Source organism: Cryptococcus neoformans, chromosome 11 (genome assembly GCF_000149245.1).
Source record: "Cryptococcus neoformans var. grubii H99 chromosome 11, complete sequence".
NCBI lineage: Eukaryota > Fungi > Basidiomycota > Tremellomycetes > Tremellales > Cryptococcaceae > Cryptococcus > Cryptococcus neoformans.
Window position 1 is genome coordinate 1210309 of NC_026755.1, and position 14683 is coordinate 1224991.

General features: G+C 49.0%; 3 protein-coding genes and 2 non-coding genes; 3 read left to right on the forward strand and 2 right to left on the reverse strand.

Moving 5' to 3' along the window:
• Positions 1-321: 321 nt before the first annotated feature.
• CNAG_01902 (general transcriptional repressor) lies at positions 322-5731 on the forward strand. XM_012197101.1 has 10 exons: positions 322-768; positions 961-1235; positions 1330-1402; positions 1793-2209; positions 2266-2469; positions 2526-2608; positions 2660-2759; positions 2809-2888; positions 2939-4607; positions 4660-5731. The coding sequence occupies exons 4-10, from the start codon at positions 1810-1812 to the stop codon at positions 5436-5438; spliced, it is 3315 nt and encodes a 1104-aa protein (XP_012052491.1). The 5' UTR covers positions 322-768; positions 961-1235; positions 1330-1402; positions 1793-1809; the 3' UTR covers positions 5439-5731.
• CNAG_13018 lies at positions 5597-6389 on the reverse strand. XR_001046246.1 has 3 exons: positions 6263-6389; positions 5940-6065; positions 5597-5761 (listed from the first exon to the last, which is right to left on the reverse strand). It is a non-coding gene; the product is annotated as a hypothetical RNA (non-coding RNA).
• A 191-nt stretch (positions 6390-6580) lies between these two features.
• CNAG_13019 lies at positions 6581-11566 on the forward strand. The gene is made up of 7 exons (XR_001046247.1): positions 6581-6917; positions 6970-7003; positions 7053-7398; positions 7450-7672; positions 7732-8090; positions 8173-10066; positions 10132-11566. It is a non-coding gene; the product is annotated as a hypothetical RNA (non-coding RNA).
• On the reverse strand, positions 7672-12089 carry CNAG_01903 (hypothetical protein). XM_012197102.1 has 8 exons: positions 11902-12089; positions 11835-11850; positions 11711-11779; positions 11099-11656; positions 10448-11047; positions 10124-10396; positions 9706-10074; positions 7672-9649 (listed from the first exon to the last, which is right to left on the reverse strand). The coding sequence occupies exons 1-8, from the start codon at positions 12045-12047 to the stop codon at positions 7793-7795; spliced, it is 3888 nt and encodes a 1295-aa protein (XP_012052492.1). The 5' UTR covers positions 12048-12089; the 3' UTR covers positions 7672-7792.
• Positions 12090-12235: 146 nt separating this feature from the next.
• On the forward strand, positions 12236-14432 carry CNAG_01904 (vacuolar amino acid transporter 5). XM_012197103.1 has 9 exons: positions 12236-12840; positions 12898-12954; positions 13014-13201; positions 13264-13501; positions 13552-13560; positions 13612-13661; positions 13714-14063; positions 14120-14270; positions 14326-14432. Exons 1-9 carry the CDS (start codon positions 12472-12474, stop codon positions 14360-14362), a joined length of 1449 nt encoding a protein of 482 aa, XP_012052493.1. The 5' UTR covers positions 12236-12471; the 3' UTR covers positions 14363-14432.
• Positions 14433-14683: the final 251 nt, after the last annotated feature.

Consider the following 14683-nt stretch of genomic DNA (forward strand, 5'->3'; position numbering starts at 1 on the left):
GAAAAGGGAAAGATGGGGCAACTCTAAAAAGTGAGGAACGGCGAGTCACCTCGATCCCGTACCGCGTGCCGCTTTGCCGTTAACCGTCTAAGGACCACAAAGGGTTCCTCCGACATTTGTCTTGCTCGGAGAATTTAATTGCGGTTATTTTTTTTGGGTCCCTGTGAAGTGAGGAGTTTGTCCAGCCCTGCGGTCTGCTGGGTATTCCGTATTCCGTCATGACGGAAGGAACAACGAAGAAGGAACAAATTGTGCATGCGAACTCGAGCAGGGCGATCTCCCCTTTTTTCCTCTCGGCGTCTCGTTGTTCGCTCACAAGGCCGAAGACCCTTTGTCCCGTCCCCCCCCTGCCACCGAAACTAGTGGAACGTACTCAAAGCCAAATTAGGCGACGAAAGTTTAGACTATTTGGAAGGGGGCCGTCGTCGCACATCAGATGCCAGATGTCAGACTGAAAACTCACTCGGCAGCGGCTGGCAACCTAGCAATGAGCTAATAACGGATATCGCTTCTTCTCATCTCATCTACTGGTTCCTATTCGTGCTTCGTCTCTTTCAACTTTCATCGCCTAATTCCTATCCTTGATATCCCCTTTGCTTTCTTTTTAATACATTGACAGCAAGCGCATCAGTTGCGGTGCAAAACACAGTTTAACCTCCTTACGACAGTGATTTCCTACGGTCGGCAGCCGACTCCGTGAATTTCAACGTTTGAAGTGCAGATTGTTGGGCAACTGGGGTGATTTTGTGTGTCTTTTTTTAAATCGAGGTGGGTCGAGCTCTGAGATTCCTGTTTACCCGTCTCTCTCGCGTGCTATGGACAAGCGTGCGACTACTTGCTGGTCGCCGCAGTAAATCGCACGCGTTTTCGGTGACGAAGTATGGATGGCGATGGTGAATGTGTGACATGTAACCTGCGGTTTCGCGAGCCATTCGTCGTGCACGGCTTACACCAACTCAGGTCAATCCCGATTAATAATAGCCATCAGCGGAAACTGCGAGACGTGATCAGCGATTTGCGATCTGCCTTGTCGGACTTTGTGTGCATCACACATCACGGACTACAAAAAAACCATCGACAACTCGCCCGTCGACCATCATTCATCACCATCACCCATCAGCGGTCCGGATCAGTCAAAACATCCGATCTTAGTGCGCGTTCCTTTTGATTCAGTCTAGCATCAAGGGCCAAAGGGAAAGTAAATCAGACAGAAGGAGGGCAGGCAAAGGTAGTCAGTGCGTAGCTGTTTCTTTGGGTCCAGTCAACCTCTTCGCCCATCACCATCCCCACCTGCCGCATCCTGCTTACTTCTCTTTTCCTCTTTCGCAGAACCATACAGTGTCTTATGCCAAGTGTCGTTGTCCCGTAGTTCACATCATCTACAAAGCCTCCGGGTTATCAGGTGAGTCTTTTTTTCTGCCGCCTCCACTTCATCTCTTTTTCGTTCAGCAAGCTTCTCTCCATCCTTGCATGTCTTCCGTGAGCGGGCTATGCTCCCCGTGTTCGGCCGCAATCACGTATCTGTTAGCAGGTGGCCTCTGTCCCACAAAGGAGCGATGACGCTGGAAGTCACTGCAGACGGATGAACTGTATTTTCCGGTCCGCTCGGCTTGTAGCAGCTAGCGCCATCATTTGTTGGGTTGATAAATACTGAAGGAGACACCTGGGTTTTCTCTTCTTTCCCTTCTCCCCTTTATTTGCAGTTGCCACCTCCGCTTTCTTCTCTCAATGCAGCCGCTGTGGCAGTCGCCGACGAGTGCTTACCCAAGTATCTTTACCCGACGCCCTCTAGTCAGAAATACCAGGAAAATGCCCGAGTCACGCATGTCCCATCCCCCCCATCCCCACTCACACCATCATCACTCCGCCCACCACCACTCTTCTCACCCACACTCTTATCAACATCCACCTCCGCCCAACTACCCTTCGTCTCACCCATCATATTCCCATCACCACCATACCTCACGACATGTCTCAAATGGTCACTCTTCTCAAGTACCCGTATCCGGGCCGCCCCCTCCGCAAATGCCCATTGCTGGCCCTCCGGCTGATTCTGTTGGGCCATCTGCCATAGCAGCCTCAAATGCCGGTAGTACCCGTTCTAGAAGCGTGCCGCCGATGAGTAACGAGGCAAGAGCAGCAAAGGAAAAGATGGACAGTATTCTGGCGCAGTTGGCCGCCGCTAATGAGAATACATGGATGTTGATAGGTCAGTCGTCTTCTTGGCGAAAGGACCACATGAGTAAAACCACTGACGGTTCGTAGGTGCTGTCGCCGAGGGGATGAACGATCAAGACCGAGCTCTTTCCGCCTTTGAGAATGCTCTCAGGCATAACCCTTCATCCGTTCTCGGCCTGAATGCCGTCGCGTCTATTGCACGAGGCAGAGACGATTTTGACAAGGCTATCGAGTACTTCCAACGCATCCTCAATGCGAACCCTGAGAACGGTGAAGTATGGGGATCAATGGGTAACTATTTGGAATTTTTATATCAGTCAATTGTTCCGATATTGATGACGTCCCAGGGCACTGTCTTTTGATGAAAGATGATCTTCCCAAGGCTTACACATCGTATCAACAAGCGCTGTACCATCTTGCTAATCCCAAAGTCAGTACGCAACTTCCGTACAAGTGTCCAATATTGACAATCTCTCCACAGGAACCCAAGCTTTGGTATGGTATCGGTATCTTGTACGATCGATACGGCTCTTTCGAACATGCCGAGGAAGCTTTCTCGAGTGTTCTTAAAGTTGATCCAAGTAAGACAATTCTGGTGTCGGATAAGACGTTATGATTGACTCTTTGAAGATTTTGAAAAAGCCAACGAGATCTACTTCCGCTTGGGTATCATCTACAAACATCAACGTAAATACAAGTCCTCTCTTGATGTAAGTGTTTTGTACTACAATCATTGTACTTCCTTGACGTCGAGCTATAGTGCTTCCGATACATTCTTAACAATCCTCCTCGACCTCTGACATCTTGGGATATCTGGTTCCAGCTTGGACACGTATACGAGCAAGATCGTGATTTCGAAGCTGCAAGGGATGCGTACATGAGAGTGCTCAGCCATCAACCAGATCATGCCAAAGTTCTCCAACAGCTTGGTTGGCTTTATCACCAACCTGGGGCCCACTTTGCTGATCAAGAAAAGGCCGTGTCATATTTGACCAAAAGTCTTGAAACCGACCCGTCGGATGCACAAAGCTGGTACCTCCTTGGACGTGCATACATGGCCGCTCAACGGTACAATAAGGCCTACGAAGCGTATCAACAGGCAGTGTATCGAGATGGTCGCAATCCCACCTTCTGGTGCTCAATCGGTGTTCTGTACTATCAAATTGCCCAGTACCGTGATGCTCTTGACGCTTATTCACGTGCCATCCGACTCAACCCCTACATCAGCGAAGTCTGGTATAATCTGGGCAGTCTCTATGAGTCGTGCAATAATCAGATGGCTGATGCGATGGATGCCTACTCTCGCGCCCTCGAACTTGATCCCAACAACACCGTTATCAAGCAGCGTATGGCTTTACTCCAAAATCCGACCGGCGGTCCTCTGCCTCCCGTACCTCCTCCAATCGACGTTCACCCATCTCAATACACTGCTACTCCTACCGCTCAGCCTCCTGCTGGATCGCCAAATGCTTCGCCAAGCCACCAGCTTCCATCAGATGCTCCTGCAGGCGGACGAGACCTTCCACCTCCTCCTCCTGGAGGCGACATTGCTCGTGGCCACTCTCCTGGTCCATTCCGAAACGGTGCTGCCCCTCCACCGCTTAATCACGTTGATGAGCCTCGAGGTCCCGTGCCCGGTATGACTCAGCTAGCTAGAATGGAGACTGAACCACGTCCCGCTGAACTTCGGGATGAACGATACAACGGACGTTACGATCCTGCCGATATCCGACGCCACAACGGTTCACCTCTTTCTCCTCGTGCTTCACGACGCGAAAGTCAGGCTTTCCCAAGCCAGCCGAGCTACTTCCCTCCTAAAGGTGCGTACGCGCGTGACAGGGAGAGGGAAGAATGGGACAGATCTCGAGGTGAATCTAGGGCTCCTCAAGAGCACTCACCTAGAGTTGGTGGTCGTACACCAGGCGCTGATCCCAGGGTTCCTCAAGAATACCGAGATTATCCTGGGTATTACGATCCTCGCGCGGCCTATCCTCCACCTTTGGGCGGTCCACCCACACCATCAGCTATGGCCGGAAGGTTTGATCCCAGACGAGAGGCTGAAGAGTTCCGCCGTCGTGAAGAAGATCGAGAAGTCAACGGTGCCAAGCAGGCCAGTTTAATGAGGCAAGAGAACCGAATGCCCAGTCCGGCGCCATCGATTGCGTCAAGTAAGAATGGGAGGAAGCGTGGAGAAGGCACAAGGAAAGCAAAGGATAAGGAAGAAAAAGCTCAGAACAAGAAAGAAGGTGGAAGGAAGGGAAAGGCCGCGGGGTTGAAGGCCGGTGAAGAAATCAGCGGACAATCACCAAGAGGAAACGCCAAAAGTCCTTCAGTCAGTGTGCACAACACACCGCAGCTGAACACCACCCGGCCAATCCCCCCTTCTGCTCCAGCCCCCGTGCCATTGATGTCTCGCACTGTAGATGAAGGTAATTCATTGTTTTCTTTATGTGAAATGACCATGACTGATTATATCTTTAGACTACGACGAGGGCGCGGCCGATGCGCTTATGGTTCTTGCTGGCGATCGCAGCACCACCACACTCCCCCTGCCTGTTCGTCATACAACCCCTACTCCTTCAGGCCCCATCTCGCCTCCAGCGCCCACTCCCAATGCCGGTCCTGCTACCGGAGCCAAACGTCCTGGTCCAGAAGCCAACTCACCAGAACAAGCCAACAAACGTGTCAAAGCAGAGAAGTCTCAATCACCAGTTGGTTCCGCGTCAGGTTCTGCTTCCAGTCGAGCGCCGAAGCGAATGGTGATAGAAGTGCTCAACACACCCAGCATAGCCAGTCCTTTGCCTCGGACGTCTTCAGTGGTAAATGAAGAAAAGCAGTCCCGAGCATCTCAAGAGCGAAGGGAAGAGAGGAGGGAAGAGGCAACTTCTGGGATGGAGATTGACGAGCGTGCTGCTCGAATATCAACTCCTTTACCACCTCCAGCCCCACTGTCTCCCCCAAATCGTCTTGCACCCTCTTCATCCGCCCATACTCCTCAATCGCCTCCTCGTCAGGCTTCGTCTCCTCCCCGCGAAGCCGAGAAAGAAGCGTCTCGACCTCCTACGCCTCCTCTACCAGATGCACCACCCTCTCCAGCAGCCCCGGCAACCGCTGTACCACTCGAGCCTTCGAGAGACTCGGACCCTCGCACTCCTCCTTTGCCTCCTCCCCAGACTTTTGAGAGTTCATCCGTCAAGGCGCCAACAAGTGCCGGTGATCGTGGAGATGCCGCTATGGCCGATGCCGAGATGGAGAGATGAGGCGAGAAAAAGAACGACTTTGTCGCCGAGGATGGACGAATGTGATGTGTTTGAAGAGCACCTAAAAGGTTTAAGGAGAAGAATAATTGTGAGAGATGAGCGTAGGAGATCATGAAACAAGTAGTGTTTTTTCTTTGTTGACTAGGGTCTACTGTAGTCAGGCTTATAGTGAGATGCATGATGGAGTAGTAGTTGGTATGAAATAAAATACATGGAATGGTTGGCGATGTAGCAACTGAATACAATACGGGTACAAAGACGAGAATGGAAGACAAAAAATAGCTTGAATGAAGGTGTTTCAGACTTACTGGTGTTAAATAAACCTAAACATACGCAGTCAGCATATGGCCTTACTTCTAATAAACACAAGTAAAGGATATAGAAGGATCAGAACGGCTCTAACCAGTTCTCTACATGCAGGTTTTCTGAAAGCCATGCATATTTAAAAGAGTAACATCATGAAAAAGGAAATGGATAGGTCAAATAGTGTAACCGACTTACTATTTCAATGATAAATTACAAAAAGGGATCCTGCGGAGAACTCGGGTCACTGCTACGCTGGAGATCCCTGCATTGCCAAGGGAAATGGCTCTCGCCAAGCGCTACTAATACCAAACTTGTTCAAACCTGTGGATCCAACATCAGCTCATACTTCGGATAACTAAACCATAGTTAAAACGGGATAGAAATGGAATCAGGGCGATTCTGACTATATTTTGATCAACATTCGACAATGGGTGCTACCCCAAGGTCTGACAATACATGCTTAAGGCATCATTTGAAGGCAAGAAAAAGTGAAGGAAGAAAAAGAACATTGAACTCACTTGTTAGCCAACTATTGTCTCAATTATTGTTGCTGTTGAGTGAGGCAACGAGATCGAACTGCGTCGGGTCTCCGGGATCCCGATGAGCTGCCTTGGCAAGTACTGAACGATAAAAGAGAAAAAACACAAGAACAGTGCAGTATACGTAGTCGACGCAGTTGAACAAGACACCGAAGTTGTTGGCTGCTGCATCGGCCCGTAGTTGGCAGTGATAATGCCGAAATGCCGATGGTTTCAAATCAGGTGGCGCTCATGTTTGAGCTTGAACAGCTTTGTACCAATCATCACTATTGTCACTATTGCTATACCCATCATCACCATATACAAACGTTGTACTGACTGGTGGTATGGAGTGAAATGACTGGGACGATATTTTTACGCTGAATACTTCCAATCGCCACGAACAACTCCTGCGGCCAGCTGTCAGAGGAAGGAACCTTGGATGGGGATACATCTGGTAATCATTGCACTTTTCATCCAACCTACACAGCCGCAAAAGTAATACCTGTCCCGTAAAAAGACGAATTCGGCTTTCAAACGCAAGCGATAACGTTCGTTTGGCCGACATAGCCGTGGAACTGACTGTTTATTATGTGACACTATTTCTCTTCTTATTATAAGCAGTCAAGTAATGGACACCATTACCTAATATCAGGTGGGACGTCAGCTCCCCTTTTGTCAACGCCTCCTAAATGATTATAAATTAGGTAAAATGGGGAGAAGTTTATTAGAATCTAGACAGTTTGTATACCTCATCGCCAAAGCTATCGGTACCTGCTCATCGTTGTAGGTATTCGTCCTTATGAGGCCTTCCTCCGGTCCTCCGTCACAAACGGTATGCATCACACTCAAAGAAAACCTCACTTAACAGTCGGCGATCGCTGGATTTGGATCCACATGGTCACTAGCAAGGGACTATATACGGGAAGACTTCAATAATTGAAAGAATGAAAGAATTAAAGAAGGAAAGAAGATGGAAAACGAAAAGGGAGTACGAGGCTTGTGACCTTTATAGTCTATTGTTGCCAAAATTATTGAGATAATCAAGGCCAGTGCGGCAAGGGCTCCTGTCTCGTATTTCAGGTGGTGAAACTCTGTGCCCAATGCCTTAAAGCCGACTCGCTAACGGAAGAAGGGTATGTGCATCGTCAACCATTAGCAAGTACTCGCCACTTATCACTCAACAGCCACAGCCTGCAGCCCTTCGAGTTGAGCTAGCAGTGTTTCTCATAGGGAAGGAAAAAGATTGATGAGGGATCGGTTTGTTGTGAAGAAGCGAGGAAATTTGAAGAGCCCTGCTGGTTTTCTTTCAACATCTCCTTATATATACATAGGCGTGCGGTGGATCAATTGATATTGTCCTGGCTTCGTTATCGAGTCAGACGACTGTGCACTCATTTTTTGTACCATGTGAGCTTCGCAATATATTCATATCACAAGGAACGACTATTAATTGACAGTATCAAAAGGGTATCTTCGCTAAAACCGGTAGAAATGCACCTATCTTACAACATCCACTATCCATTATCATTACTTCCTACTCCTGGTTGTCCTTCCGCTCGCAACGGGAAGGTTCGAACCACCTGCAGTGGTCGCCCTTCTTTTAACAGCTGGCTTTTCCTCCTCCTGGATAAGTGTCTCGTCATTCTCCTTTTCAACAGTCTTGCCCTTACGCCTAGTGGGCACAGATACCTTCTCCTCAGTGGAGGCAGACAACGCAGCGGTGGAGGTTTTAGCACGCGATGGAGCAGAGACTACACGTCTAGCAGTAGTGGTGGTGGAAGTGGTTGATGTCGCAGAGGCCGTGGGAATGGCACGTTTAGCTCGAGTAGGTGCAGATTTCTTCTCAGCAACTGTCTCAGCCACAGGCTGTTCTTCAATCTGACTCAACACCTTTTTTCCGCGGGTAGGCTTTGACACCACCCCTTCAGGCTTCTCTTCAGCTTCCACCGACGCCTTCCTGGTCGATCTCGCAGAAGTCGATCTGGAACGTGTACTGGCGACAGCAGGGGCGGGAGGAACTGGAGGCTCTCCGACGACGTTAGGTTTCTCCTCAGGCTCGGCCGTGGACTTGGCACGAGTAGAACGAGACATGCCTGCTCCAGTGGATACTTCACTGATGGGTGCACAACGAGAGCGAGAGGAACGTGAAGTAGGTTCGGGAACAGAAGATGTCTCGACAACAGCGGAAGGAGCAGCCTTGCGTCGAGAAGGTCTGGAGGTTGATTCAGAAGTGCTGGCTGTGGCTGATGCAGTGCTGCGAATTGCGGTGCGAGTGATGTTGGCGCGAGTAATCTTTGCAGGAGCAGGAATTTGCTCTTCGTTTGCAGCAGCTCGTCTGGTTCTTGTGCCGGTCGACCCAGCAAGCCTCGGCAATTTGGTTGAAACTACTTTACCTTTACCCTTCTCTTCGATCTCATCTTGCTCCTGCACTTGTTTCGATGCAACATCGTCACTTTCCTTTTCCTCTTCCAACGCACCGACCAGCTCTTCAACTCCTTCCTCCTCCTTCTGCTCCTCTTCTTCCTCGTACATCTCCTTTAGGCCGTCCATATTGGGCGTTTCCGAGACTTTGAGTTCTCCAAACAACCTCTTGACCCCCACCATGTTGGGCGTAGCAGCAACTTTCTTCTCCGTAAACATGGTTTTCAACCCCGTGAAGTCTGGCGTTTGTTGCGTTTCTTTAGCCGGCGACGTGGCGCCTTCCACGGCTACTGGAGAGTTGGAAATCTTGGCGGGACTCATTCGAGCTTGTCCGCTATCTAAACGAGTGGGTGTCCTCGAAGGACTGGGAAAGTTGAGCATGCGAGAAGAAGTACCAGAAGGTGTAAAAGGATCAGTCTTAGGAGCCGTATTGAATTGAGGAGCGGGGGAAGGAGCGGCGTGAACATGGGATGCCGGGGTAGGGCTCTCAATCTTCTCATCAACATCCATAGAATCAGGCGACGCAATAGTTTCCATAGGCTCGCGTTTCAACAAAGGGAAGATTGGTGTCCTGGGAACCTGGCCTGACCTTCTAGTAGGTGCAACAGTGTAAGAAGCACTGTGGCCCAATGCAGGTCTTTGCACTGGAGTACCAGGAAGTACAAATCCTACAGTCGATCTTCTCTCAGTAGGGCGAGTAGAGCTACGTTGTACGCTTTGCCTTCGCATCTGATTAAGACGCTTTTTGAGATCATCCAAGGGAGTGCTTGGAACTTTGGTCTTCTCATCGGGTTTTTGATCGTCTTCAGATTCGGGCTCGGGGGTTCGAGGTGCAAGAGCTGGATGCAATGGGGTTGATAGGAGATTTGTGAAGCGGGATTCGGGGACGGGATTTTTGAACCCGCTTGCAGGAGGGAGAGGAAGGGTGCGAGGAGTAGCGAGAGCATCGTGGAGTCGTTTCGTCTGATTTCAGAGTATTCATCAGTACTGGAAACTTGTTCAAATAATTTATCACTTACTTCTGCAATAGCTGCAGCCGATCTCCTGGGAGTGGCCATTGGCTTTCTCTCCTCCTCCACTTCCTGAACCTCTTCCTCCTCTTCCTGAACCTCGTCCTCCTCTTCCTGAACCTCGTCCTCCTCTTCCTGAACCTCGTCCTCCTCTTCCTGAACCTCTTCTTCCTCTTCCCTTTCCTCCTTCATCGCGTTAAGATCAAGCCGCCTGCTAGGTTTCCCAAGAGATCCAGGGGTGCGCGTAGAGGCAAATGTCCCAAGCGAGTTTGGTGTCATCGGAAGACGAACGGGAGGACCAAGTGATCGACGAATTTGACCAAAAGCCGTACTTCGAGAGACTTGTGGGGTTAGGAACTTGTTGGTCAAAGTAGGTCGCTTTGTCTTAATTAGCATTGCAAGCGGCTTTAGGTAAGCGATGACTTACAGCTAAAGGTGTAGCTGGCAGGAAGGTCGGCGTGTCGTCTTGTTCATCCTCGTCCTCAACCTCGCCCTCAGTGCGTTCGACATTCCCTGCAGTTTCGACCCCCTCGCTTTGTATATCCTCATTATCCGATCCTTGAACCTGCACCTCGTACTCCTCGTACTCGTCATACTCGGCTTTCAAATCTACTTCCTTTTCCTCTTCGCGGTGGGGGTTGTTTAAATATTCTTCCTCTTCTTCCGTGCGGATGTCAAGCTGCATCACACTCTGTCCAGGCTTAATAACGGCTATTAGTACATACCTTCAACATAAGTGCAATTGACTTACAATGTCAAGAGAGACATCAGCATCGAAGGAATCCATATTGCTCGATTCAGAGTCAAATGATATTTCTGCTTGGCCGTCTTCATACACCCATTCAAGTTGGTTTTCGCCGGTTTCATTGTTTGGCAGTTCAGGCTCAGCACCAGCGTCCATTCCGACATCATTATCGATTACAGCCTCTTGGGGATTGATTTCCTGTGGGCTGCTACTTTTCCTGCCGCCTCTGGGACTGGTACTCTTCCTTCTGTTGGTTTCCACAAAGCCATCTTGTATGGCTCCATCAACGCCAGTAGCATGCGTTTCTTGCCAAACCTTTCGCGCAGAACGGAGGAGCAAGGCCTTTCGGAGAGTGGCTGGGCCTTTTGGCGTGGAAAGAGCTACGTGCGCAGGAACAGGAACGGGGGTAATTGGGAATGATTGTGGGTTTTGGTGAGGGCTTGATGGTGGTGGAGTAGATGATTTGTCAAGAGCTGGTTTGTCGGCAGAGTCTTCGGTTGTTTCTGGAGAAAGCTTGCGAGTACGAGGGACAGCGCTGGTGTTACGAAGCGGAACTTTGCCCTTCTGTTGAGGTGTCAAGAATGGGTTACTGTCAATTGAGGAAGCCTAAAGTTTCGATGATTAGCAGGTGAATCAATAACCTTTCAGCGGACGTACTGGTTCAGGGTTTCTTTCTTCCTTTTCTTCAACTTCTTCAGCGATTTCAAGGTAAATTTTATCGCCATCTTCTCCCTCAGCCACCCCAATGACCGACTGGTCGACATCCCCCTCTCCCTCCTCCATCATCACTTCCTGACCCAGCTGGGATTTGTTCGACCCCATTTTCATATTACCCAACCCCAGAGTGCTGTGTCTCCTGTTCCTGGCTGGAGAGCAAGGGTGGAAAATCTTGTCCGCGGGGACGAGAGACATCCTATGAGATGCCCTTTTCCTTATGGTGTTTGGTACGGGGGAAAAGGAAACGGTCGGTCTTCGTCTAACGGGCGTATCAGGTGCCGGGGAATCGGGCTGAATAGATTGAGGAACTGGAGACATAAACTCTGCTGCAGCGCCAGCATCTTCCATAGGTCCATAGTTGAACCTGAAAAGCTTTTTCCTGATGATGATACAATCGTTTTCGGCAAGAGGAATGACTGATGGTGGCTGGTATGCTGTGGGCTGTCCGCCCTCGGGTACGTGAACAACACCTTTCTTACCATGTACGTGAAGCGATGCCTGCAGATAATATCAGTTGAAAAGATTGAAGGCTTAGATGGTCAAGCCACTTACCTGGCCAGATACAAGATCCAAGATGATCTCCGCGTGAAGCTTGGAAACATCGCTGTAGTACAATCTCAACTGTGCAAGGTAAGTCAGAAAACAATCATGGATTAGCATTCTAGTAAACACTGACATCACTATCCCAATCTCTGTCAAGTCATGTTAGCCAAGATACATAGATGTATGCGGTACCAACTTACCGTCCAATTGTCACCTTCTCTGAATCAATGGGGAACGTGTTCAAATCCTGGCCGTTTTGACGCTTGACGTGAGTGAGTGTCGCTAGTATACCGTAGGCTGGAAGGATCGGCATGGGAGATTCCTCTCTCTCGTCAAACTCTTGCATGACTGGCGGGTTGTAGAGGTTGCTGTTTGTATAGCGAGTCGGGGTGTTTGTGTTTGTTGTTGTTTTCGTTGCAAGTCAGCCGCGCGGACAAGACGTCAACTCGGGACGTTACGTAACTGAACAATCGGGGATGACCGAAATGGGCCGTGCGGTAACTAAAATTAAAATGTGTCACCATTTATAAATGATCGCTGTCTACTAAAATCAGATTGCCCAATAATTCTGACCCGATTGATTCCTTATCAGATCGCCTTAATCGTAGCCGATAAACTTTCGGCCCCTTCCTTATCTCTACCCTCCCCATACATCAGCCACAATTACGAGCTACATACACCTCACCACGGTCTCCCCATCCCCACCAGCTACAGATAACCAACATTCCATTCACCAATCCCGTTTTTCATCTGATTCACACTCACAAGGCATGCCAGAACAGCCAGACTATGGCGCCACTTCACCGCCACGGCCATCATCCAGTTCTTTAACGTCTCATCATCCTTTACATGTTCCCAAGAATGGACATGCCTCAGTCATCTCATCAGTCAGCAATCTGAGCAATACTATTCTTGGCGCTGGTGCCCTTGCTTTCCCCAGCGCTTTCGCTGCGATGGGTTTATTACCGGGAATCCTTTCCTGCGCATTTTCAGGGGTAACGGCAATATTTGGGCTCTATCTTTTGAGCAAATGTGCCACCATTGTCGGAACTCGGCCAGGCGATGAAGGCAAGAAGGCAAGCTTCAATGAGATTGCCAAGTTGACCTTTGGCAAAGGATGGGCAACCAAGGCTTTTGATGTGAGTAGTTTTATCGCATACGAACAGGCCTTGAGTCTGATTGAATTAAAAACAAAGCTTGCGATTGCTATCAAATGCTTTGGTGTGTCTGTATCATATTTAATCATCTGCAAGGTATGTCAACATCCGTTCTGCTATTCGCCGTATCGGGATCATACCTGACACCTATTCAGACTCTTCTCCCCCAAGTCTGCTACACTATTGCCAAGCTAGTTAAGCAACCATTACCAGAGGACTCTATCCTTCTGGCATCCCATTTCTGGCTCATTGTTTGGATGGCGATCATCACACCTTTGTCTTTTATGCGCACTTTGGATTCATTGAGGTTCACCAGTCAAATCGCCCTTCTTACCGTGGTATAGTGAGTACATCCAATTCTGGTATATATCTTTCACATGGAAGTGATATTAATGCAAGGCTTAGCCTTGTACTCGTTGTTGTCGGCTGGTATACCTTGAAGGGACCAAGTCCAGAGCGGGGGCAGGTTGTCCTCTTCAGGTTTGGCAAGAGCACTCTTTCCAGTTTCCCCGTACAGGTCTTTGCCTATACATGCTCGCAAAACTTGTTTCCCATTTTTAATGAGCTGAAGGACAGGACCCAGAAGAAGATGAATGTGGTCATCGGATCATCGATCGGAACTGCCGTTGGTGTTTACCAAGTCGTGAGTCACAATTCAGCTTATAAATGGGATTGGCGTTAACAACTCGGCAGATTGGAATCGTAAGATTTGATTTAAAGCTGTTGCAAATAGCGAACTAACTTGCTATCTAGGTGGGATATCTCACGTTCGGCGATAGAGTTAGTAGTAACGTCATCGCTATGTAAGCCTTGTTCTTCATACCTGCCTTTACCCGTGAACTTATCCTCCACCAGGTATCCCGCCACCACTCTGCTCGTCGCCATTGGTCGTCTCGGTATCGTCCTCCTCGTCGGCCTTTCATACCCACTCCAACTCTTACCTTGCCGCGCATCTCTCTATCACCTGACTCACAGCCTTTTTCGCCACCACGATGTTTCTGATACCCCAACAAATGGCAGAAGCATTCAAGATGATAGTGATACAGACATGGAGGATGAAGAGGTTGGCCCGCTGGTGCCCAAGGTTCACGAGGACCATGCTCATCACAAGCATGACATGCCGCAGCTACAGTTCTTGGTGCTTACCCTGAGTATCCTGATTTCTGGTTTTCTGATTGCTTACAATGTTCATGAACTTGATATTGGTGGGTCCTGCAATATCTATAGAGTATGAGAAATAGGGCTGATGGCTGCATTTCAGTTTTAAGTTTCGTCGGCTCTACAGGATCCACGATCATTTCGTTCATTCTGCCTGGATTCTTCTACTTTAGACTTTTTCGTAATGAGCCTGGGACGACAAAGTGGTGGGCTTTGGCATTGGGTATATATGGACTAGGTGTAATGGGCTTCTGGTAAGTCTGCTCTTCTCCACTGTTATCTAGTTGACTAACGCAATTCTTCTGGTAGTTTGACGTTCAATATCATCAAACTTATACAGCACTAAATCATATAGAATTTACATATCATCCATACCGTCAAAAGCATACCTGATGTATAAGTATAGCATTTGCGGGATTTGCGAGGACGTCCTCCAATATCTGTCAGAGTTCAATGCTTCCATTCGTAGCGTATGGCGATTACACTATCAGTATGCCCATACTTCATTCCTAGAGTGATTACCCGCTTTTTGGACCGAGTGCTTTTCTAAAATTTCTCTGGCTCCTCATCAGCACCACACTCCCGTCTGTTCATCATCGTCATCCCATCAGCCGACCCAGGAGTATCGCACAGTGGATTCTCTCACCTTTGAGCCAAGGAATAGGGC